The sequence below is a fragment of the Electrona antarctica genome, assembly GCF_951216825.1.
Source record: "Electrona antarctica genome assembly, chromosome: 8".
NCBI lineage: Eukaryota > Metazoa > Chordata > Actinopteri > Myctophiformes > Myctophidae > Electrona > Electrona antarctica.
This window is the reverse complement of record NC_136789.1, coordinates 29,549,941-29,576,135: the sequence shown is the minus strand read 5'-3', so window position 1 is coordinate 29,576,135 and position 26,195 is coordinate 29,549,941. Positions and strand designations below refer to the sequence as shown.

Sequence of the window (26,195 nt, the reverse complement as noted above, 5' to 3'; positions counted from 1 at the left end):
CACCTCCACAGGTGTATAAGGCACTAAGGATGGACACCTCGACAACCCAAGGAGGAGGAAATCCCCCATCTGACAGTTAAAAAATAATTGATCATATAAAGACCTCTTCAAAACTGCTTTCAAGTTTCATTGCAGCAGCAGCAGCAATGAACAATAATGTACATGTCTTACCTATATTTGGAAGAAAGTGCCTTCCCTTTCCCCATGAATTTATCCAACCATCCACATGTGAACAGAGGTGGAACCATTAACAGGTCCCTGTGTCACGCAGTACCTGTTACAAAGGTTCCTACGACGACCTAGGCAACAGACATATTACTCAAAGAAACAACTTTTTCATGTATTTTATTCCCCCAAGTTAAATACATTATTGTTGTTGTTGTAATATATATATATATATATATATATATATATATATATATATATATATATATATATATATATATATATTTATTATTTATTTATTTATTATTTGTACAACCCCCCCCAACACCACCACCAGGGGGTGCTTCAGTGCCCTCAGCACCCCACTTCCTGTGCCCCAAAAATAGACCCTCTCTTTGATTTGTTTTTTGTTTGTTTTCCTTGAGTCATGCACCAACAGTCACTGAAGACATACCAATGTCAATCATAGAGTTATACTATCTAAGATGCCAATAGAGCGTTGCAGTCCCGCCCCCTACCATGGCCCAGGAAATGAATTCCAATGCATTTTTCCCATAGACATTTCAAAAAGTATTTATTTAAAGACGGTTACGCCGCGGACAAAGCCAACTCGAGTCGTGACAACTCATGACAACACAAACAATATTTTGGACCAAACAAATAATTACAAAGAAGAAAAACAACAAAAAAGTGTTGTAACCTGCCGTTTTTTTCTTCTTTCTAATTATTTGTTCGGCCCAAAAAATTGTGTTTGTTGTCATGATTTGTCACGACTCGAGTTGGCTTTGTCCGCGGCGTAAACGTCTTTAAATAAATACTTTCTGAAATGTCTATGAGGAAAATGAACGGAGAATAATTTCCTGGGCCCTGGTAGGGGGCGGGACTGCGACGCTCTATTCACCCCCGGGGACTGCCCATAACTCCAACATCACATTACTCCGACTATGCGCGTCACATGTGGTTAGGGTTAGGGTTAGTGTTAGTAATGCGCAAGTCTGTCGGAACAATGAGCCGTCGGACTAATAATGACACTCATCCATCCATCCTTCAACCGCTTATCCGTAGTCGGGTCACGGGGGGCAACAGCTCCACCAGAGTGCTCCAGACTTCCCTCTCCAGAGCAAACATTAGTGACTTCCTCCTGGGGGATCCCGAGACGTTCCAAGGCCAGTGAGTCGATTTGTTTCCTCCAACTGCGCCTTGGTCTGCCACGGGGTCTTCTCCTCCCAGTGGGACATGCCTCGAGGACCTCCCTATAGGGAGACCCCCGAGAGGCAATCCTAACCAGATGCCCGAACCACCTAAGCTGGCTCCTTTTCAGGCGAAGAAGCAGCGACTATACTCCGAGTCTCTCTCGTGTGACTGAACAACTCACCCTATCTCTAAGGGAGATGCCATGCAGCCACCCATCGAAAAAAACTCATTTCGGCTGATTGTATTCGCAACCTTATTCTTTCGGTCATTACCCACACTTCATGACCATAGGTGAGAGTAGGAACGAAGACATGTGACTATGTCCTTAAAACTGTTTTGTTACAAGGACTTGCAAGTATTTGCGACTATAGTTGCTGTAAACCTTGTGTGTCCGTCCATCTGTGATCAGATAATCTCCAGCACCGTTGGCTGGATTGCACCAACATTTTCACATGGGCCTGTTATAGTGCCACTAGGAGGCCGACAGTATCGATAGTCATTAAACGAAAGGGGTCTTTCAGATTTTTCATATTCCATCGTGATTCACTAAGATTGGCTTCCAGAGTTTGCGCTCAGACCACTTGGGGGTCCGCGGACCACCTGCCTAATAACAATATTAATTTTGTGCCCATCCCAACTTTACAAGCTCATCCCTTAACTCCCTCCCCATTGCCAGCCCCAGACAGAGTAGGCCTACACCTGAAAATACATACATCAATAATATGATCTATTAAATCGCATTACCCACACTGTAGCCTACATCATTTGGTGTTCATAGATCGGGTAAGGACTAGGGTCTATAAATTAACAATCCAAATAGTCATACAATCTGTACAGTTTGTTTAGTGTACCCAATCAATGGGTTATTTATTACGTTTCCAGCAACAGATCCATGATTCACAGTGAGTGTTCAAAACATTTTAAACAAGTTCCATAGAATATCCTAACATACGCACCATAGGCTATCAACATAACTGTATTGTTAGCCATATGTAGCATAGGAAGGCTGTGCACTATCACCTATCCACAACACTTTCAGAGGGACAAGTTACTTGGCCTGGTGACAAAATAATATCTTAACCACTTTCATCCTGGCGTCCGTATTCATTATAGACAAAGGTTTTCAAAAAATAGTGAACATAGCAGATCTACAAGCTCACAACAATACATCATGACTTTCACCGTTTCACTATTTCTGAAATAGGCTTCAAATGGTTAAACAGCATACTGTTGACCATATTGCATTGCACTGGTTGACAGAAAGCTCTACTGTTATTGTTTGGAGGTATACAATTATGAAAAACTTGAAAAATCTACATTGTAAAATAATGAAGCATAATTAGATTTTTGTGTGTGTGTGTGTGTGTGTGTGTGTGTGAATGTGAATAACAGCTAGAACTAAATAAATTGATCTAGGTATATACAGTCTATGTCACGTGTCCATCAAAAACGCTAATCTAAAACAATTGTTCTGGGTTTGTCTGAAAGTCAGTGAGCGTGTACAGTACCTGAGGTCAAGTTTATTCATTTACGACGTTACATTAAATGGTTTTCATAATGCTGTCACTCTTTTGGAAACAATAGTTGGTACAACTATTCTTTTGTCAAGGTGCATAATAATAGTACACAACATCGCCTGTATATTTCACAGTATCTCTGTGATTCCTTGTCTCAATAAAGCATCTGAATATTAAAGGCTAGTCCTCCCTGTGAACTTTATGTGTGTCTTCCGCAGTAGTTTGGGTAGTTTCAGAGGACTGGGGGTGGGGGGGCACTGGGGTGTTCTTGGTGTTGTTGGCGCTGGCCCGGCGGCGCTGTCTGGGCCGATGCTCCGAGAACCAGTTGCTGATGCTCATGGCGAGGCGGAGGAAGCCCAGGCTGATGCAGTGGACCTCTGACGTGATGGGGATGTCCGAGAAGAGGGCGTGGTCCCTGCACATGAGGGCCGCCGCCGTGCTGCACTCAAAGTCTTTGACCACGTTCAGGATCTCCTGCCGCTCCGCCGGCCGCATCATCCCTCGGACGTTGAGCAGGGTGGAGACGTGCTTCTTCCTGTGGGAAGGAAGTAGGAAGGGAAGGAGGGGAAGTATGGAAGGAATGGAGGAATAGAAGAGGGAGGGATGGAGGGTTATTGTTAATTGAAATAGGATATGTCTTGATATCATTCGCAAATGTGCCAGTCATCTTCTTTTGGTGGGGTAACCGTCCGGGTGGCGCCGGACAGGGTAATGTACATCATGCCCGCCACAGTGGAGACATGGGGTTAGATTCCTCCACAGTGACCCCGGCTTCCCAGCAAGCCAAATGACGTCATGATAACGTTATGATGACCTCCTCCGGTGACGTTCGGGACTATAGGCCAGATCACAGCCCATATGGGGATGATCTTTATGTCCTTTCCAGGATGTCTTCACCAGTTTAAATAATATAGCTTATTCCGGGCAAAGATCTGACTAGTTATGAATATGACTTAAGTTGATCTGGCCTCAATCGGACTCTCTCCGATTCATCCAGGGACGTCAGTCTTAACCCATTTTGGGCGGGAACCCCTTTTGGTGTTAGCATTATGTTATGCTTTAGCTATTGAAAAATAGCAGATCTACAAGCTCATAGCGCGCCACCGAGTGGCGCGCTACGAGCTTGTAGGTCTGCTATTTTTGAAAGATCGAAGAACGACTGACATAGAAACATAGCTTTTTCAGAAAACTGTCAGGATGTAGAAGACATTTTCAGAATCTGATCTCAGGTCAATGGGCAGAATTTATGTTGGTTGAAATCAGATGATATTCTGGGCCAGATCTGACTAGTCTTGGTTTGACTTGATCTGGCTGCAATAGAGACGTCACTAATTGGTCCAGGTCCTGACCGTGTTTGCTGGGTTGGCCGGACGGTCCAATGAACACAATTGCCCATGTTTACGGGTGAGTATTCGGCAGGGGATGGTAAATCTCTGTCACTGAAATAGCGACTTCTACAGCTTGGTTGGGAAGTGGAACTGGGATGTGTTGTTACGTCCTCCCTTTTAAAAAACGCCACACTGTCAGGTGAAAATAAGTTAGGGGTTGGCGGTGGCGAGGACTAAATGAGTAGAATTGGCAGCGACTAAGCTGGGGACTGGAGAGACATGAAAAAGGTTAATAATCTGTTTGACTGAAGGAACATAACGTTCAACTCAAGGACAAGTAAAGGGAGAAGAGTGAGAAAAAAAAAATTCGGTGTGAGTGTATCCACACCTGTGCTTGCGTGTGTGCGTGTGCGTGTGCGTGTGCGTGTGTGCGCGTGCGTGTGCGTGCGTGCGTGTGTGTGTGCGCATGCGTGTGTGCTTGCGTGCCGTGAACATGGGCTGAGACAGTTGGCAAAGCCAACCCTGGCTATCAGTCTTTGATCTCCAAAAATACCAGTGGAGGATGTTTGAGGATGCTAGGCATGTAAACAAACAAGGTAAGCAGATCCTTAAGTTAGCATCACTTGAGGTCTGAACGGCTGTTTTCCTTTCCTTCTCAACACCCCCCACCCCCACCCAACCCCCCTCCCCCTCTTTGATTCCATGCGTGGCACCAGACTGTCTCCTTGCAGGCTGGCAGGAACCGGAAGTACTCCGCGGCAGCTTCCTGTCTGCTCCAGCGTTTTTGGTCATGCGTCACACAACGGTGGTGCTTTGCCAACTATCACCTGAGCCCCCGAGCAGCACACAAACAGTCAGCGGCTTGGGACTCCCCCCTGGAGGCCCCTCCATCTCTTCCACTCTCAAAACACCCTCATTCCATGCCAGAAATAGCCACGTTAATGTAGATATGTTTCCGTGCTTCTTTTCCTTGTTTTGATCTATTGTGTCAACCAAGAAAAAAAGAAAAAAAAAAGCGCTATACACTCTCTTCGATTTCCCAACCTTAAGGCAATGTGCCAAAAACAGCACTGAATGTGTAGGAGGAACCATAAAAGAACATGGATCCTTTGGGGATAGCGTGTCTTCATGAATGACTCTTAACCCAATTCCCGGGAAATAACCACCACTATAGTAAACATGTTCACAAAGTCCTCACCGTATATCTGGAAATTCTTTCACAAGCACTGCGACCTCCATCTGAATGGACGGCGTGTCCTCCAGGAGGATGATGTCAGCCAGGTGACCAATGACGCTGTCCAGCCAGGCGGAGCTCGAGTCCTGCAAGAGGTATGAATTAACACACTTGATTAGCAAGTAATAATGAATTGCATTTTTATAGCGCTTTTCCAAGTGCTCAAAGCGCTTTACAATGGTTCATTCATTCATACATTGGGAGGTTAAGCGGCGAACAGTCGACGCCAGCGTCCTCACTTCCCACATTCACACGCCAATGGTGGCGAGCTCACACCGACCGACTCATTGGAGGCAATGTAGGGTTCAGTGTCTTGCCCAAGGACACTTTGACATGTGGACAGGAGGAGCCGGGATTCAAACCGCTGACCCAGGGATCATTGGACGACCTGCTCTACCTCCTGAGCCACAGCCGCCCAACAAGTATTAGCAACCATTAACGTTATCAAAGGACAGCGGGTGTAGCAATTAAACACCCATCACCATAATCAAATCATAACTGTCATTGCAGATTTTTGGCGAGCTAAATGTTAACATGAAATTACTACAGTACAGTAGCTCTGTACCGTCTACTCTAAATGGTAAATGGTGCATTTTAATAGTGCCTTTATCCAAGGCACTTTACTTAGATTGTGCATTACATTCACCCATTCACACACATTCATACACCGATGGCGGCGGAAACCATGCAAGGCACCAATCAGCACATCGGGAGCAATTAGGGGTTCGGTGTCTTGCTCAAGGACACTTCAACACTGACTCTGGGGGGAGCCTGGGTTCGAATTGGCAACCTTGCGGTCACACAATCTGCTGAACATGTTAAATTTAAGACAGAGCACAGATTAGAGCTATGAACTGTGAACAATTAGGTTAGCTAAATATTTAGTTCAGATAAGTCAATAACACAGGCCCGAGCCCCATTACATTTGTCTTTCCAGGTTGTTTTTTTCCCCTTCAAGAAAAAAAAGAAAAGAAAAGACAAGTAACTTTGGCTTGGCTTTCACTAAAAATATCTCTGTTGTTTTTTTTTCTTTTTTAGCCAGCCATTAAAACCCGCATCCTCCTGCCATTTCCACAGATACTTCGTCCTGCTCTTCACCGAGAGAAGGGCCATCAAGGCCACGTTCCCAAGAGCCACATCAAAGCATAGCGCAGCTGACAGGAACAGGAAGTTCCTCCTGGACACAGAGGCTTCCTGTTGTCAGCCGAGGTGACGGACACTTGTTTGAACTCAAAACGCAGAAAGGGCAAAATGCCACGTTGGCAGGCCCAGTTCCTTTTAGTAACCTCTTCCCCTCTCTGGTTAGCTCCAACGTAGGCTCACTTCATCAATCTCCATCTCGGTGATGGCAGCCATTCTTTTTATCAGTTATCCCTGACCTGCCAGGGTCAGGTTCCATTCATCAACATCTTCATTGAATATAGCTGATCTGCAGGCTCACTGTGAGCAGCTATTTTGCACCAAGGGTTAGGATAAGGTCAGCCTAATGTGAGTTCCCAGAAGTTCTCGCCAGCTTTCGCATACAAACGAGAGGGTCGAAACTTTAACAGAGAGGAAAAACGAACAAAGTGTGGACTCAGTGTGGAGGCAGAATATGGTTTATCTGAAGAGCAAACTCACCAAATCCTTGAAGAGTCCTTTGAGTTGTTTGGCCTCATCCTGCAACCGGAAAGCCACCCTCTTCCTCATCTTCAGGGAGGTGCAGATGAGCCGTCCGCGCATGATGGCTCGGACATATTCAACCAGAACCCGCCTGTGTACCTCACCCACTAGAGTCTGTCGAACAGTAAATAGGACATATTCAACCAGAACCCTGCCTGTGTACCTCACCCACTAGAGTCTGTCAAACAGTAAATAGGACATATTCAACCAGAACCCGCCTGTGTATCTCACCCACCCAAGTCTGTCAAACAGTAAATAGGACATATTCAACCTGTGTACCTCACCCACTAGAGTCTGTCGAACAGTAAATAGGACATATTCAACCTGTGTACCTCACCCACTAGAGTCTGTCGAACAGTAAATAGGACATATTCAACCTGTGTACCTCACCCACCCAAGTCTGTCAAACAGTAAATAGGACATATTCAACCTGTGTACTTCACCCACTAGAGTCTGTCGAACAGTAAATAGGACATATTCAACCAGAACCCTGCCTGTGTACTTCACCCACTAGAGTCTGTCGAACAGTAAATAGGACATATTCAACCAGAACCCTGCCTGTGTACCTCACCCACTAGAGTCTGTCGAACAGTAAATAGGACATATTCAATCAGAACCCTGCCTGTGTACCTCACCCACTAGAGTCTGTCAAACAGTAAATAGGACATATTCAACCAGAACCCGCCTGTGTACCTCACCCACTACAGTCTGTCGAACAGTAAATAGGACATATTCAACCAGAACCCGCCTGTGTACCTCACCCACTAGAGTCTGTCGAACAGTAAATAGGACACATTCAACCAGAACCCGCCTGTGTACCTCACCCACTAGAGTCTGTCGAACAGTAAATAGGACATATTCAATCAGAACCCTGCCTGTGTACCTCACCCACTAGAGTCTGTCAAACAGTAAATAGGACATATTCAACCAGAACCCGCCTGTGTACTTCACCCACTAGAGTCTGTCGAACAGTAAATAGGACATATTCAACCAGAACCCGCCTGTGTACTTCACCCACTAGAGTCTGTCGAACAGTAAATAGGACATATTCAACCAGAACCCGTCTGTGTACCTCACCCACTAGAGTATGTCGAACAGTAAGGACATATTCAACCAGAACCCTGCCTGTGTACTTCACCCACTAGAGTCTGTCGAACAGTAAATAGGACATATTAAACCAGAACCCGCCTGTGTACCTCACCCACTAGAGTCTGTCGAACAGTAAATAGGACATATTCAACCAGAACCAGCCTGTGTACCTCACCCACTAGAGTCTGTCAAACAGTAAATAGGACATATTCAACCAGAACCCGCCTGTGTACCTCACCCACTAGAGTCTGTCAAACAGTAAATAGGACATATTCAACCAGAACCCTGCCTGTGTACCTCACCCACTAGAGTCTGGTCGAACAGTAAATAGGACATATTCAACCAGAACCCGCCTGTGTACTTCACCCACTAGAGTCTGTCGAACAGTAAATATAGTAATCAAGCTGAACGGGTGCACAAAACGTTAATTTATTTTGATGTATGAGAAGCAGTTAGTGAAACAACAAATACCTGATATGGTGGGGGGTCCATCCTTCTGAACTTCTTGAAGTGTTGTTTGATACTGGCTTCGATGGCCTCAAATGCTTCTTGGTTGTTCAACCATTTCCTCTTGACCAGCTTGTCAAAGAAAGGCTAGAGCAGCAACAGATGCACTCTGATTATTAATAGAGTAAATATTCCACATGCATGAAATTAACTGGTATATTTAGATGTTTTGTTTTTAGATAATTCTTCTCACTTTCTTCTTCTAGTATATAACTAGTATCAAAAGCCGATCTTTTTATTTTTAGGGCAGTTATATGATAGCTGGGATTGCTTTTTATTGAGTGATATATTATTATTTTGTAATTTATTGTTTTGTTTTCTTTAAAGGACCACTTCACCACTTTTCAACATCTCTTCATATAATTGGTCCTAACTAATGTTATGATAAAACACCACCATTTTTTCCTACTCAGTCTGTGTCTCATAGGAGGGCTTTGGGCAGTTCGCACACCCTTCCACCAGTGACATCATCATTAGGCAGATTTTTTTTTAAACAAGATTTGTTTTAAAATATATTTAGATTTTTATTATCGTGAACTGCCCACAGCCCTCCTATGAGACACAGACTGAGTAGGAAAAAATGGTGGTATTTTATCATGAACATTAGTTAGGACCAATTATAGGAAGAGAAGTTGAAAAGTGGTGAAGTGGACCTTTAATAGTTTTTTGTTTGTGTGTGTGTAGGAGGGTGCGTGTGCGGGTGAGTGAGTGAGTGAGTGAGTGAGTGAGTGAGTGAGTGAGTGAGTGGGTGGGTGAGTGGGTGAGTGAGTGAGTGGGTGGGTGGGTGAGTGAGTGAGTGGGTGAGTGGGTGAGTGAGTGAGTGAGTGAGTGAGTGAGTGAGTGAGTGAGTGGGTGAGTGAGTGAGTGAGTGGGTGGGTGGGTGGGTGGGTGGGTGGGTGAGTGAGTGAGTGGGTGGGTGGGTGGGTTGGTGAGTGAGTGAGTGAGTGAGTGGGTGGGTGGGTGAGTGAGTTAGTGGGTGGGTGGGTGAGTGAGTAGTAGTACTATGACATATTTTGATATATGCTGTGATAATTATCATTAGTGTATTCTGTTAATGTATTGTTGTAATGCAATGTATTCTGTAATGTTTTTATTTATTTCTCACTGGACTCTTAACCCATTTTTGGCAGGAACCCCTTTTGGTGTTTTAAGCATTATGTTATACTTTAGCTGTTGAAAAATAGCAGATCTACAAGCTCGGTGCCGCGCTACGAGCTTGTAGGTCTGCTATTTGTTTTTAATCGTGAAAATGTGGCACAAATCTTTAATATATATTCTTTCAGCGTGAACGTTTTTAACTAAAATCTTTGCTTCTGAGGGGAATAACATATTTTCAGATGGGGGTCGACGGCCAATTACATATCATTTTTGGGGTCCTTGACATGAAATATTGAGCAGCACGGACATAGAAAACTGTCAGAATTTAGAAGACATTTTTTTAATTTTGACGTCAGGTCTAAATGGGTTAATTGGAAGATACGCCCATAGGCTAAAAGAGAAAAAAAAGGAAAAAAAGTGAAAACTCACCCTGATGTGCTCAAACAGTCTGTCCACCAGAACCCTCACCGACTGGTTGATGATCCTGTCCAGAGAATGGTTGGCCTTCTGCGCCGATGCCTCACTGCCATGTGGGTCACACTGCCTGCAGCGCTGCACAAAGGACCTGGTGTACATGCACACAGAGTATTAAGGACCTGGTGTACATGCACACACAGTATTAAGGACCTGGTATACATGCACACAGTATTAAGGACCTGGTATACATGCACACAAAGTATTAAGGACCTGGTATACATGCACACAAAGTATTAAGGACCTGGTGTACATGCACACAAAGTATTAAGGACCTGGTATACATGCACACAAAGTATTAGGACCTGGTGTACATGCACACAAAGTATTAAGGACCTGGTATACATGCACACAAAGTATTAAGGACCTGGTATACATGCACACAAAGTATTAAGGACCTGGTGTACATGCACACAAAGTATTAAGGACCTGGTGTACATGCACACAAAGTATTAAGGACCTGGTGTACATGCACACAAAGTATTAAGGACCTGGTATACATGCACACAAAGTATTAAGGACCTGGTGTACATGCACACAAAGTATTAAGGACCTGGTGTACATGCACACAAAGTATTAAGGACCTGGTATACATGCACACAAAGTATTAGGACCTGGTGTACATGCACACAAAGTATTAAGGACCTGGTATACATGCACACAACATATTAAGGACCTGGTGTATACATGCACACACACAGTATTAAGGACCTGGTGTGTACATGCACACACAGTATTAAGGACCTGGTGTACATGCGCGCACACACAGTATTAAGGACCTGGTGTATACATGCACACACACAGTATTAAGGACCTGGTGTACATGCACACACAGTATTAAGGACCTGGTGTACATGCACACACAGTATTAAGGACCTGGTGTACATGCACACACAGTATTAAGGACCTGGTGTACATGCACACACAGTATTAAGGACCTGGTGTACATGCACACAAAGTATTAAGGACCTGGTATACATGCACACAAAGTATTAAGGACCTGGTATACATGCACACAAAGTATTAAGGACCTGGTGTATACATGCACACACAGTATTAAGGACCTGGTATACATGCACACACAGTATTAAGGACCTGGTATACATGCACACAAAGTATTAAGGACCTGGTATACATGCACACAAAGTATTAAGGACCTGGTGTATACATGCACACACAGTATTAAGGACCTGGTATACATGCACACACAGTATTAAGGACCTGGTATACATGCACACACAGTATTAAGGACCTGGTGTACATGCACACAAAGTATTAAGGACCTGGTGTACATGCACACAAAGTATTAAGGACCTGGTGTACATGCACACAAAGTATTAAGGACCTGGTGTACATGCACACACAGTATTAAGGACCTGGTGTACATGCACGCAAAGTATTAAGGACCTGGTGTGTACATGCACACAAAGTATTAAGGACCTGGTGTGTACATGCACACAAAGTATTAAGGACCTGGTGTACATGCACACACAGTATTAAGGACCTGGTGTATACATGCACACACAGTATTAAGGACCTGGTGTACATGCACACAAAGTATTAAGGACCTGGTGTATACATGCACACACAGTATTAAGGACCTGGTATACATGCACACACAGTATTAAGGACCTGGTGTACATGCACACAAAGTATTAAGGACCTGGTGTACATGCACACAAAGTATTAAGGACCTGGTGTACATGCACACAAAGTATTAAGGACCTGGTGTACATGCACACAAAGTATTAAGGACCTGGTATACATGCACACAAAGTATTAAGGACCTGGTATACATGCACACAAAGTATTAAGGACCTGGTGTATACATGCACACACAGTATTAAGGACCTGGTATACATGCACACACAGTATTAAGGACCTGGTATACATGCACACAAAGTATTAAGGACCTGGTATACATGCACACAAAGTATTAAGGACCTGGTGTATACATGCACACACAGTATTAAGGACCTGGTATACATGCACACACAGTATTAAGGACCTGGTATACATGCACACACAGTATTAAGGACCTGGTGTACATGCACACAAAGTATTAAGGACCTGGTGTACATGCACACAAAGTATTAAGGACCTGGTGTACATGCACACAAAGTATTAAGGACCTGGTGTACATGCACACACAGTATTAAGGACCTGGTGTACATGCACGCAAAGTATTAAGGACCTGGTGTGTACATGCACACAAAGTATTAAGGACCTGGTGTGTACATGCACACAAAGTATTAAGGACCTGGTGTACATGCACACACAGTATTAAGGACCTGGTGTACATGCACACACAGTATTAAGGACCTGGTGTACATGCACACACAGTATTAAGGACCTGGTGTACATGCACACACAGTATTAAGGACCTGGTGTACATGCACACACAGTATTAAGGACCTGGTATACATGCACACACAGTATTAAGGACCTGGTATACATGCACACACAGTATTAAGGACCTGGTATACATGCACACACAGTATTAAGGACCTGGTATACATGCACACACAGTATTAAGGACCTGGTATACATGCACACACAGTATTAAGGACCTGGTATACATGCACACAAAGTATTAAGGACCTGGTGTACATGCACACACAGTATTAAGGACCTGGTGTACATGCACACAAAGTATTAAGGACCTGGTGTATACATGCACACACAGTATTAAGGACCTGGTGTACATGCACACAAAGTATTAAGGACCTGGTGTATACATGCACACAAAGTATTAAGTACCTGGTGTACATGCACACACAGTATTAAGGACCTGGTGTACATGCACACACAGTATTAAGGACCTGGTGTACATGCACACAAAGTATTAAGGACCTGGTGTACATGCACACACAGTATTAAGGACCTGGTGTACATGCACACAAAGTATTAAGGACCTGGTGTACATGCACACAAAGTATTAAGGACCTGGTGTACATGCACACAAAGTATTAAGGACCTGGTGTACATGCACACAAAGTATTAAGGACCTGGTGTACATGCACACAAAGTATTAAGGACCTGGTGTATACATGCACACAAAGTATTAAGGACCTGGTGTACATGCACACAAAGTATTAATTACCTGGTGTGTACATGCACCAAAGTATTAAGGACCTGGTGTGTACATGCACCAAAGTATTAAGGACCTGGTGTATAGTGTATACATGCACACAAAGTATTAAGGACCTGGTATACATGCACACACAGTATTAAGGACCTGGTGTACATGCACACAAAGTATTAAGGACCTGGTATACATGCACACATAGTATTAAGGACCTGGTGTACATGCACACAAAGTATTAAGGACCTGGTGTACATGCACACAAAGTATTAAGGACCTGGTATACATGCACACATAGTATTAAGGACCTGGTGTACATGCACACAAAGTATTAAGGACCTGGTGTACATGCACACAAAGTATTAAGGACCTGGTGTACATGCACACAAAGCAGTTGTTTTTGGCAGCAAATTTCTATTTTAGTCTAGTCATATAGTCTTTGGACTGAAACTTCATTTAGTCTAGTTTGACTAAATGTCATGCGATTTTAGTCGACTAAATCTACAGTTGATTCTGTCGACTAAAAATTTATTTTGGCGGGTCTTGATGTCGTCGTAATGGCTGATTTTACACTTGCTGGAAATAGCCGACCTACAAGCTCACAATGCGTCAACCAAGGGTAAAATGACTTATACCTGATGTCTTGTTGTCCACTAGTCCCTTGCAAACATTTTAGTCTAGTTTTTATTTGTGGACGAAGTTGTCAATAAATTTAGTCTTAGTTTTAGTCTTTCATTTTTCATTTAGTTTCCATTTAGTTTTCGTCAGTGAAAAAAGGTAGTCGACGAACGTAGTTTTAGTCGACGAAATCAACACTGACACAAAGTTATGAAGCTGTTCAAAGTGGGTCACACTGCCTGCAGCACTGCACAAAGGACCTGGTAATATATTCACACAATGTTTTATAAAGCTGATCATAGTGAAAAATGACTTCAGAAACATTCTATTCATTATAGAGCAATTCCCAACCTGTGAGCCAGTGCCCACTGGTGGATCATGAGGATATTGCAAGTGGATTTCTATGTGCATCTATACCTGAGAGGAGGGCAGCAGTTGACCAGAGCTATGGTCCTGGAAACATATCCATCGCCGCGATCTCCAAATTCTGCCTGAGTGTCGTGGAACATCTCCACCTTCCTCTGAAAACTAGACAGAATAGATTTTCCATGAGTATCTAGCGAAAAGTAAAGGGACACTTCTTCACCCTTTTTGCAAAAAGAAAAAAAATGTTAAAATGATGTTTAGAAGATTTAGAACACTTTCCTGGGGGTCTTTATGTGTGTAATATGTGGTTTTAGATATGTTAGCAGTGTCCATGGTCTCACTTCCTTCCTGGACTACATGTTGTCTCAGTAAGACAGCCCTCCCCATATCCACAAGTAGGAGCAGTGCACCAAAGCATTATGGGAATTGTAGTCCAGGAAGGAAGTGAGTCCAGCGTCTGGACACTAACATCTAAAACCATATAGTACACACATAAAAACCCCAGCAAAGTGTTCCAAAGTGTCCCCTTGACTGAATATCTGTATACTGTTGTAAAAATCCATGCAATTTCTATACTATTATTATTATTATTATTATTATTATAGCTTTAACATTGATACATTGAATGAAATCATTTCTTCAAATATTTTGTTAATACAAACATTATGGATTATGGTCATAAACATGTACTTTTTGTGGACACATCTATGGCTGCTATAGCACAGGTTACAGTTGATGACCAATGCTCAGTTGCAAATGCAATATTATTTAGAGATTGATATAAATTGCATAGTTTTAAGACTAAATTGTTATGAACATAGGTTGGACCCTTAGCTGTACTTCAGCTGTACTATGAACACAACCTTAAGAACCCACAGTACATTACATGAGGATAATCTACATTCCTTGCACTATCTAGTAAAATGACGCTGTGACTGAAATGATTCCAATCACATTCTGAGCATCCTATAACTGCACTGACTCAACTGAATCACTGACGTCAGATTGCCTCACTAAGTTTGATCATTCAAGTGGGAACACAACATGATTACAACATTGACATCTGTTTAGGCCTGACTTCAAAATTAAAAAAGAATCTTCTAAATCCTCCAGTTTTCTGAAATAAATATTTTCATGATTTTTCAAAAATAGCAGACCTACAAGCTCATATCGCGCCACTCGGTGGCGCGCTATGAGTTTGTAGATCTGCTATTTTTCAATAGCTAAATTATAACATAACACCAAAAGGGGTTCCCGCCCAAAATGGGTCATCAGAAATCTGTAATGTACAGTAGTTAAGAAAATAAAATTGTCCACAATCCAACTTAGCGTCTTGGTGCAGGACATTTGATCTGAAATCAATCCTCAATCAATTATCCGCACCTGTAGAGGAAGTCGGCCAGGCCAATGAGACTGCAACACGCTACCCTGGCCCCCAGGAACTGGTTCACGGCCGTGGAGCGGTCCAGGTCCTCCTTCAACCTCTGCAATGAGAAAGAAGCCTATTGTTTGTGGCAGCAAATTTAGATTTTAGTCTTAGTCATACTAGTCTCTTGAATAGTTTTCATTTTAGTTTTAGTCACATTTTAGTCACTTGGAAGGTTTTAGTGTTAGTCTAGTTTTAGTCGACTAAATATCATACGATTTTAGTCGACTAAATCTACAGTTGATTTAGTCGAACAAAATGTATTTTGGCGGGCCTTGATGCCGTCGTAATGGCTGATTTTACACCTGCTGAAAATAGCTGATCTTGTAGATCAGCTATCTGAGCTTGTAGATCAGCTATTTTCAGCATGCAACTGATTTTAAAATGACTTACTGGATCTTTTGGACTGGATCTTTTGTCCACTTGTCCCTTCCTAACATTTTAGTCTAGTTTTTATTTGTTGACGAAATTGTCAGTATATTTAGTCATAGTTTTAGTCATGATAGCTTAGTTTTTATTTAGTTTTTATGTAGTTTTTGTCAGTGAAAAAAGGTAGTCGACGAACATTTTTCGTCTTAGTTTTAGTCGACGAAAACAACACTGATGAGAAAGAAGCCTGTTGTTTTGTGGCTCTTTGACCAAAGTCCAATATAATAACATAACTGAAAACATCTTCCTACACGTGTTCCACAATAGATAAATATGTCTACCTGGATGACAGAGCGAGCCAGATGAGACTGATACTCCTCTATGTGCAACGTCTGGGCCCATCGTCTCTCCTCCTCGTCCAGAACCTGAGTGAGCTCTGTCGTCACCTTCTCCTGGAAAAAAACATTATACATGCAAAAGAAATCTCAACATTGTATTGTAAAAAAAAAATGCTGCAAACGGTATCATCATATTTAATTAAAAAAGACGAAGTGATGCATAAGCCATATTTTACCGTGACAATACTGAGGCAGTCTTGCTCCAGCCTGTTTACGGCTGCTTGCTGTATAATTGGTTCCAGTGCGGCATAGTTGATGGTCATGGTGCCAGTGCTACCTAAGACATCCCTGATGGAAAACCAGAAATTAGTTTATAGCCTATGCCTACTTTACAAGTTTGATTTTACAACATTCATTGTCTTTTATTTTTTTTTAATAATTTTTATCCCACGATTTTGTAACCCAGTTTTTTCACCCAGTGCCAATTATCTAATGTAATCCTGGGCGCTACACTTCCTCTGCCAACCTGGGGGGGGGGCAGCGGACTGACCTCATGCCTCCTTCTATGCATGAGGAGTCCAAGCTGCTTCTTTTCACCTGACAGGGGGGAATTTCCCTGGCCGGACGTAGCGCGTGGAAGGAACACGTTATTCCGACCAGTTCCTTTCTCCTCCATCAGGCGCCCCGGCTGGCCAGGGGGAGGTAGTTTTAGAGACCAGGATTACTGCATGTTTTTGTGAGGGTACCTACCCTAGGGGACACGGGGAGAACATGCAAACTCCACACAGAAAGGCCCTTTCGCCAACCCCACCTCGGGTATGGGCGCTGATGGCGCGGAGGAGGGAGCACGCCCCCAGCGCCCACAGCGTCCCCAGCGGGAATCGAACCCAGGACCTTCTAGCTGTGAGGCGACAGCACTACCAACTGTGCCACCGTGCCCCCCACAACATTGATTGTCTGATGATCCTTGGAGGCATACCTGTTGTATATATTGTAGAACCAATCCAGCAGTGAGTAGACATCCGTGATCTGAAGTGGGCAACTGGTGATGGTCCGAAGACGTTTGGCCACCGCCCGGTGGTAGCTTTCCACGTACACCTGGAAGGCAGCGAACTCCTCGGGGTAGATGGACACGGCGTTCCTTCTGGCCGCGTCCAGGTCCTCCACCATCCGACTCTTTAGGCGCTCCAGGTAGCAGGCCAGCTGGCCAGCCCGGGTGTCCACCTGCTGGGGCAGGCTCCAGTCGGCGGCCTCCGCCACGGCCTGCCTCCACTTCAGCTTCAGCCGGCGAGGGCGATGGCTTATATGCGGGGTGGTCCCTAGGGGACCACTCTCGTGCTGCGGTTTGTTCTCCTCTCTCACGGCCCAGGCGGCGTCGGCGTACTCCTCCTGCTGGATCACCAGCACCACCAGTCCCAGGTTGGGTCCGGCGCTGGGCTGACGGAGGGACTCCCGCACCACGTCCCACATCTCCTTCTGCAGGGCCTCGTACAGAAGCTCCACGTCCTTGGCCTTCCGTCGGCCCGAGTCCAGCGTGGCGTTGGGACTGAACGGGTCGTCCGGGGACGGGGATAGCGTCAGGGAGGTCCTGCTGGAAGGGGGGCTCGGACCGAAGCTTGGGGGTGGGGTGGGGTTCGACGTGGCGGGCAGGTGTGCCAGAACGTCACATTCTCTCTCCAGCTCTTGGATGTGAGTGTCGGCTGACAGGAGATCCCGGTGGTTCACCAGTTGTAGGATCTCCAACACTGAGGGGAATAAGGGCACGAATGATTCAGTCTGATGCCCTGCATAATCATAGACATTATCATAGATATCATATATATTTCTTTTTTGTTTTTTGTTTTTCTGCCTTTATTTGATAATGTACAGTAAGTTGACAGAAAATGGGGGGAGAGAGATGGGGACACGCAGCAAAGGTCGTCAAGATCGGCCGAATCCGCGGATTAGCAGCAGACTAGGTACCCAGACCGCTGGGCCAGCCCGGGCCTAGATATATCTTTAATGCATTTACAGTATGTAAATATGCATATAAACAACATTTCTACACAAGGGTATCATGACTTGTGTAGTGTGATGAACATATATTGCAAATTATGTTCACTGATTCACAGGGAGCTGGCAAAAAAGAAAACAGAGTTATCACTTAAGAAATGTTTAAAGAAAAGTTGACAATTATTTTGAAAATAGCCCATCTACAAGCTCATAGCACATCGCATCACAACACATTGTGGGCTTGTAGATCTGCTATTTCTTTCACGATAACAATTTATAACATTTTATAAAATTAATTCACTTTCATTTGGGGCGCATCATCAATATGAATGAAATGTTATTGTATTTGTTATTCTATATGAATCAACCGAAAGGTATTGGGAAGTAAGAATTTGTTATGGTTACTGAAAATGAATTGAATAATTATTTATTGCTCCCGTCCTATTCCTGGCCTTGTTCCCTCCCTGTGGAGATATGTGTGAACAGTAGCATGGTTGAACTTCTATCTGGGGGGACCTGTGCAGAGGAAGCAAGGTCATTTCCTGATTTCACAGTCTGGTGTTGATTGAACCCAGTGACTCTGGGACTGTGGACCTCTCAGCTCCACCAGAAAGGTCTGGGATTGGGAGGAAATACTTTTGGAGCTGACCAGGAAGTGTTTATGTTCTCAGTCAACAGACCACACGAGGAAACTCCTTGTGTGTTGTGGACATTGTACATTCTCTGAGGGTTCTCCTAAATGTGATTGATATTCTGACCTGGTTTCCTCATGTTTGGTCTCCTCAGAATGCGTCTTACCAGAAAGAGGCTCTCTGGGTTTCAGCACCGACTCCTCCACGGTTTCGTCCTCAGTCTCTAGGGAGCTGCGGTCAGAAGAGGAGTCCCTCTTCAGCTTGCCTAAGCTGACCATCTTGAGGAAGGAGGGACGTCGGCACGGCTCTGCCTCTCCATCGGTGATCAGGTCCCCGCAGGGCAGGCTTTCTCTGCGCATCTCCTTACGACGGCCTGTAAAGCTGCAGAGACAACCGGAGCAAGACAACAAATGTGAATAATTCCCATTATTGCACATAACATAAATCGACGACTATGAATGGCAGTTATTCATCAAGCATGGCATGCATCAGATGCATCAGAGTTCAGGCCATGGGGGAATGTATTATGGAGAGTTTAAAAAAGAAGCACCCATGATTGGAATGTTAGAAATGCGTAATGTTACATCTGTTAAACTATTGCTGCTGTGGTAAACACAGTGGTAAACAATGATTTGGTTATAAATAGTTCCTTTCACCTTTCACCTTTCACACAGACAGTACACAAAATAAACAGCACAGCCAAACAAAAGGAGTTCTGTGTATAAACAGGTAAACACATTACCTAAGGCAACAGGAAACAATCACACTTACTATGTTTTGAGCCATGCTTTTCACTTACAATAGAACTCTCTCTATTTCTACCCCAGCACATCAGACACTAATATACAATGCACATACAAAGATTATCTTAAAATTGATTCTCCCATATCGTCGTTGACTTGTCAAATTATGACCTGTGATTGCCCTGTTTTTTAGTATCTTGGAAAACAAACATGTCAATATCACCAATATTGTTGAGGTGTTTCATATTTCCTCAGCTCATTACCGGAGTAGAGTCATGATTTCCTCTGAGCTTCTGCGTAATCCCTTCCTTTTCTCCTTCACTGGTGGAAATGCGTCGGTCTCTGGGAGGCTGCGTTGCGCAGGTAGGGTCCCGCATTTGCGTCCCGGAAAGCGGAGCCCTTTCCCCAGCTTCCCGAGGGTCTTGATGGGTGATACCCCACAGATACGCTCCAGGGTCCCCCTCAGGGGCATCATCCCTTTAGGCTGCCCTGCTCCGTGCCTCTCGGCGTTGACCTCGTTCTCTTCCTCCTCTCCGTCCCGGGATGTGGTTCTGTTGTGCTGGAGGTTGCCCTTGACGTCACCCATGATGAGGCCCACTTCGTTCCTCTCCTCGTCCAGGTCCACCTCCTCGAAGGGGTTCAGGTTGTTCTTCAGCACCTTCAGACCGTTGAGATCGTTCAGGTCATTCAGGTCTGCCATGTTCAGGTCCATCCTGGGCAGGATGAGCGCTCCGTCCACTCTGGGGAAGTCACGGCAGCTCTTCGACCGCCCTGGGAGCTTCTTTAAAATGGGCATGGTTGCAGTTATAGGGGCTTAACAATCTGTAAAACAAATAAACAACGCTGTAGGATGAAATACAATCACTCAGTGACTAAATCTCTTTTTCAGTTTTCCAGCAATTTAAGATGAATGACACAATGCTATAGTCCTTCTGTGTAACCACTTAAAACGTATGACAAGCAGGACAATGTATCTGTGTATGCTTTGACTATGTTTTAATATGTTCATATACAAGTGCCACCCTGACATTGTTTATAATAGCTGAAATGCATAACATCCTCTCACGTTTTCTAGAACATAGCCATCCAGGAAATATGTCATGTAAATATTGCCTGTATTTAGAGAATGTTGTGTATATTATTATGACAGTATGTACACATGTTGAACTGTGAGCTTATATAAACAATGGTGTTCGTGACCAAATGGACATACAGTACTGTACATGAATGTGGATTTGCATCACAGTTTATATTCAGCTTGTTGAAAATATGCACTGGCAATAATGACCAGATTTGACTGAGAGACTGCCATCGCGCAAATTCCAGCTTTTCACCAGAGGAGAAAAACTTTTTTTTAAATTATTTTTCCCAAAATGAGTTTATAGCACAGGCAGACTCTTCACATACTAGAGCATGTCTGAAATAAGTGTCAGAGCTGAAATCGACATGTAAATATGAAATAAATGCTTAAACATGTAGCTAGGAGTAATGTTAGAGACCACAGAAGTGAACCTTTCAAGCCTGTTTTCTCAACTCGCTGTTTCTCTGCAAGACATTACTCTATAAGCCATATCTCCAAAACGGGTGGGTCAAACTGAACAACCAATGTCAATTTAAAGCTATGATTCCCTGCTTTCATATGACATGAAAAAACCAATGGCAGTCCCTCAGTCAAATTTAGTTTATATTCTGGCATTCTTCTACAGCTACGTAACCTCTTTAGGAAAAAGCCAAGCTGGTGTGAAGCATTGCATTTGCATAATGTTATTTTTCTCCATGATCCATTATTTTTCTCCCTGATCCATTATTTTTCTCCACGATCAATTACATTTAACGTCTAATGCGATTCAGTTCATCTACAGTACATAGAAGCTTTTTGCAACGAATACATTAAATGTTTACCAAAATGTTTTGATGAAAAAGAAAGTCAACATTTGTAAGGTGAGAAAAAAAAGTTATCCCATATTCCCAAAACAAAGCAATGTTTTCTTATAAACCTTCAGGACTTAAATTGATTGCAATCAATATGAACCTGATATTCCATACTAGAGTATTTTTAGTGCATCCACCTTTGGCATTTAATTCATTTGTAATAATATTAGATCCAAACAGAGTAGCATGTGCTCTCAGATTTCAGCCCATAGACATTGGAATAGTCATCCATGGTCTATTCCCACCTCTTTAGGGAAGTATGTTTCTTTAAAATAATATTTACGTATTTGATTGTACTTTGTCAAATGCTGTACAATGCTGCTTTTAAAGTAAAAATAAAATAAAATACACACTTCACAATTTTGCATTCCTGCAAATAAACCAAAGAAATATTACAATAATATCCTATTAGGAGAGAATTATTTTTTGAGTGCATTGCCTACATGGTAATTTGTTCAATGAGTCACCTTTGGTTCTCAGGTCAGAATATAAACTAAAGCAGTTAGAAGAGCCTTCACTGGAAAACACAAGTTTTTACCGATATTTAATATACTTTGTTTAAACCATTGTATTCATGCAATGGAAGATATTGCTTGGCAAGCATTCTCTTTTTTCCTCAACATAATTTATTTGTTTAAACAGTTGCACATAATTCACACCAGGGAATTCAGCTGTATGACCTAAATTCTCAGTTGGACAACAGGGATCAGTCTATTTGCTCAAGAAGGGCTGCAGGTCAACTGTAGTTGTTTTTCTTCACAGCTTTTCCCAGACCCTGCAAGGTCACTAACCTTAGAGGCTGCTGCCTGTTTTAAGAGACCTGCAATACAGATCTCGCCTAAACAAATACCTTGTCCTGTCGCAAACTCATTTAATATCTAAACACTAGCATGGGCAATGACTGAAATGAAAGGAACGTATATAAAAATACTGAAAAAAGATGATTATTTTTTTTAAAGTAGTAATTGTACAACACACACACACACAAGTGTTCATTGAAATCTGTGATTGTCTAGAAGTAGGTGTCAGTATTTTGTAAGAGAGCAGATTCTCATGATGTGTTCATCTGTGTTTGTGTGCTATATGTTGTGGTTTAATACTACTTTTGTCTGTGGCATTTCTTTGGTTATTTCTGGAAAGAAAGAATGAAAGAATGAATGAATTCTGGAAAGAAAGAAAGATTCAGTTTAGGGCTGTGAATCTTTGGGTCTCCCACGATTCGATTCGATTCGGATTCTTGGGGTCACGATTCGATTCAAAATCGATTCTCAATCCAAAAACGATTAAAAAAATAATAATTCCAGATTCAAAACGATTTTCTATTCAAAATTATTCTCGATTCAATACATAGGATTTCATCAGAATCTACTCCAGTCTTGAACTGAAGTGACTACAGTAACTTGAAAATGACTGAAGACATGATGTTTACTGTGATTAGGGTAAGCTTACATTTCATATCACAAACACCATGTAGTGAAAATTTTTGATTTTTGGAAATTATGAATTGATTTTGAATCGTTCATAACGGAATCGCGATTCTAATTCGAATCGATTTTTTTGACACCCCTAATTCAGTTATTCTAGGTTTCCTGTGTTCTAGCCCATCTATAGCCACTGAACTAAGCCCAATATCTGATATGCACGACATTGGTTTTAACGGAAGCAACAATATAAGAGGCTCAATTTGCGTCCATGCTAAACCCCTTATGCCTAAACTACTTAGCCTTTTGTTTTTGACTGTTTTGAAAAACATTTTTGAATAGTTCAAATGGCCAGTCTACAAGCTCACAACGTGTCGATGTAGATTGGCTAGTTGAACTATTCAAAAATGTTTTTCAAAGTAGTAAAACAAAAAGGAAAGGCAAAGCAGTTTAGGGATAAGGGGTTTGGTTTAGCATTGATGAAAATAGAGGTTTGGTTTAGCATGGCTAAGCCCCAAGTCTACTGAATCTATTTTCAAATCAATCTATTGCTATCAGGATAATTGGATGATATTATCATGTTGGGGTATTGATGACATTCAAGTTAATTCAAATGTGTAAATAGAATAATGCCGTTTTAGTAATTCTATGATAACTTGTATATCTCTGTAATATTTCATTGAACTTTGCAGAATTGCATCAATATATAAATAATGAAGAAATGAAATAATCTTGCTAAGGGAATTAAATATGTGATAATGCTGCTTGCATATTCAACCTAGATGAACAAATAGTGAAATTGTTTGTAAATATATTTTGACTTTTATTGTGAGTAAGATGGTAGATGAATGAAGAATTCTTACCACATGATGAATTTAACCACTACAGTCAGTTCACTAATATTGTATTATTTTACCTGTTATGACAAATTGCAGGACAAAACAAACTTGACACATTTAAAATGTGCAATAAATGGCACACAGCAGATTCTGTGTTAATTTAAGTGTTAATTTAACTATGAAAGTTTAAACTAGAGCTGAAATTAAAGCTGGATCAGGATTTGACTGCATTGAGCATCACAGTTAACATAACCATTTAAGGCCCGTAAAGCTTGTAGATCAGCCATTTGGAGAGTCAACATTCTAACTCTAAGTGGGCTATGGATGGTGCAGGAGTCGAGCGAATGCCTCTTACCTGGTGCGATGGCTGTGCAACGTCTCAGTGCAGTGTCATCCTGGTGAATGCTGGTCTGGGATGTATGGGCTTGCGGAGCTGATGGTGTGTGCGTGCATGCGAGGAGTGAGTGATAGTGTGTGAGTGTGTCTCTCTATGTACTCAGTGACTCCAGAGAGCACTGTGCATGTCGTGGATGCCGGAGGACGGTTTCCTGGCTGGGGTCTATTGTGGCAGAAGGTGATATGCTTTCCTGAGGAAATGCCCGTCCTGTCCTTTCTCCCCTCTGTTCCTCTTGCCAAACTCCCCCAGGGACCCTTTACAATTACACTAATTGCATTAACTGCTGAATAGGAGTTTGATGCATGCAATGTTTCATAGTTCTGTGCGTGTGCGTGTGTGCGTGTGTGCGTGTGTGTGTGTGTGTGCGTGTGTGTGTGTGACGCGTGCAAGGGAGAAAGACTGAAGAGACAAAGTGAGACAAATCAATGTAGAGATTACATATCTAGATTATTGTGTTCTGTTCTGTTGCCTGCTGGCTGCAACGTAGCATTGTAAAGATCCGTTTACTTTACAGTAAGAGACATGCATGCTCACTGTTACGAAGGATGTGAGATGTCACTCTGACGTCACAGCAGTGAGAGGCGACATCGCTAGACTATAAAGGGAGAGAGCCTGGTAGGCAAGGGTGAGTTTAAGCTTTGACTCTGGTTATAATACTATACTTTACGGATAACTACCAGATAACTATTAGATCAATCGCCTACTTCAAGAGATCGTATTCCACCCCTCACTACAGAGGACGAACTCTCTGCTCCAACCAGATTGGGTCTCTGACCAGAGACTCAATTATACTCACTGTTTAGGAGCCTTGAGTAATACTGTCATTCAGACAGAACTATAGTGTATTTTCCATGAAATAAACTTCATTTGAAGCCCGCCCACAGCTCAATACAAAAAAATCACACCTGTGTGAAGTAAGTGGTGCAACTCCGTGTGGGGGGTGGGGTTCCAGACCCACAGGAACGCACCCAGGGTGCCGGCCCGATTCCGGCGAGCCACCTCACGTCGGAAACGGTTGAGAAATGACAGAGTTACCGTGTGGGGGTCCCTCTACTGTACCCTCCACTGTACTGTACTGTACTGTCACTGTACTGTACTGGCACACCTGACATCACCATATATACAGTTAATATGTGCGTGTGTGTTTGTGTGTGTGTGTGTGTGTGTTAGGTTGCGCACAGGTGGTGAAAAACAACCATGCTGTTTTCGTGCTCATACCCAGACACCCAGACACCCAGCCAGCCACCCACCCACACATAGTCACTTAAGGAAGTGGTTGCACCACTGCTTCTACAGTACAGTCAGTTACATGTACGTTGTATTTGTTTCTACCGTCTCTTCAAGGTCAAAGGTTAGCATGGTAGGTATTTTAATGGCATACTGGAAACAATGCTAAGATGAATAGTTACTTTCAGGAATGTGTGACAATAAGCACGTACTGTACAGTATGTACTACATTTCTAAATAAACAAAGGCCTCTAGCTGTTCACGCACCAAAGTGATGCACTGTACCAGATCTACCAGCAGTCAAATGTTTCCCAGAGGTAGCTGTACTTACTGTCACTTTCTGCCCTCTAGTGTAGATTTCAGTGAAAGACCAAATATTGTACTCCACCATATTAAACCTGTCCTTGGCCGTGTAGTTGACACTCACCACTGTACAGAAGATGCGTCTCTGGCTCTCCCAGTTGTGTGATATGGACTGGCGATTGGCGTCCTCGGGAAGACATCAGACATCTTAGCTTACAGCCTATATGTCCTTGTTTTGG

The 26,195-nt window shown here is 43.0% G+C and overlaps 1 protein-coding gene across 1 annotated transcript; it reads right to left on the bottom strand.

The window, feature by feature from the left end:
- Positions 1-2,230: 2,230 nt before the first annotated feature.
- exoc3l2a (exocyst complex component 3-like 2a) lies at positions 2,231-26,195 on the bottom strand. Its single transcript, XM_079508076.1, has 14 exons — positions 26,081-26,195; positions 24,385-24,680; positions 20,101-20,659; positions 19,261-19,475; positions 17,450-18,215; positions 16,707-16,818; positions 16,474-16,584; positions 15,721-15,821; positions 14,389-14,499; positions 10,224-10,359; positions 8,661-8,783; positions 7,059-7,214; positions 5,403-5,524; positions 2,231-3,411 (listed from the first exon to the last, which is right to left on the bottom strand). The coding sequence occupies exons 3-14, from the start codon at positions 20,631-20,633 to the stop codon at positions 3,057-3,059; spliced, it is 2,841 nt and encodes a 946-aa protein (XP_079364202.1). The 5' UTR covers positions 20,634-20,659; positions 24,385-24,680; positions 26,081-26,195; the 3' UTR covers positions 2,231-3,056.

Coding starts and splice junctions, on each gene's coding strand:
- exoc3l2a (XM_079508076.1), bottom strand. CDS start 20,633: ATGCCCATTTTAAAGAAGCTCCCAGGGCGGTCGAAGAGCTGCCGTGAC. Junction 10,360..14,388: donor AACTGCTGCCCTCCTCTCAG/GTATAGATGCAC, acceptor CATGTACACCAG/GTCCTTTGTGCAGCGCTGCA. Junction 7,215..8,660: donor TGGACCCCCCACCATATCAG/GTATTTGTTGTT, acceptor ACTGTTCGACAG/ACTCTAGTGGGTGAGGTACA.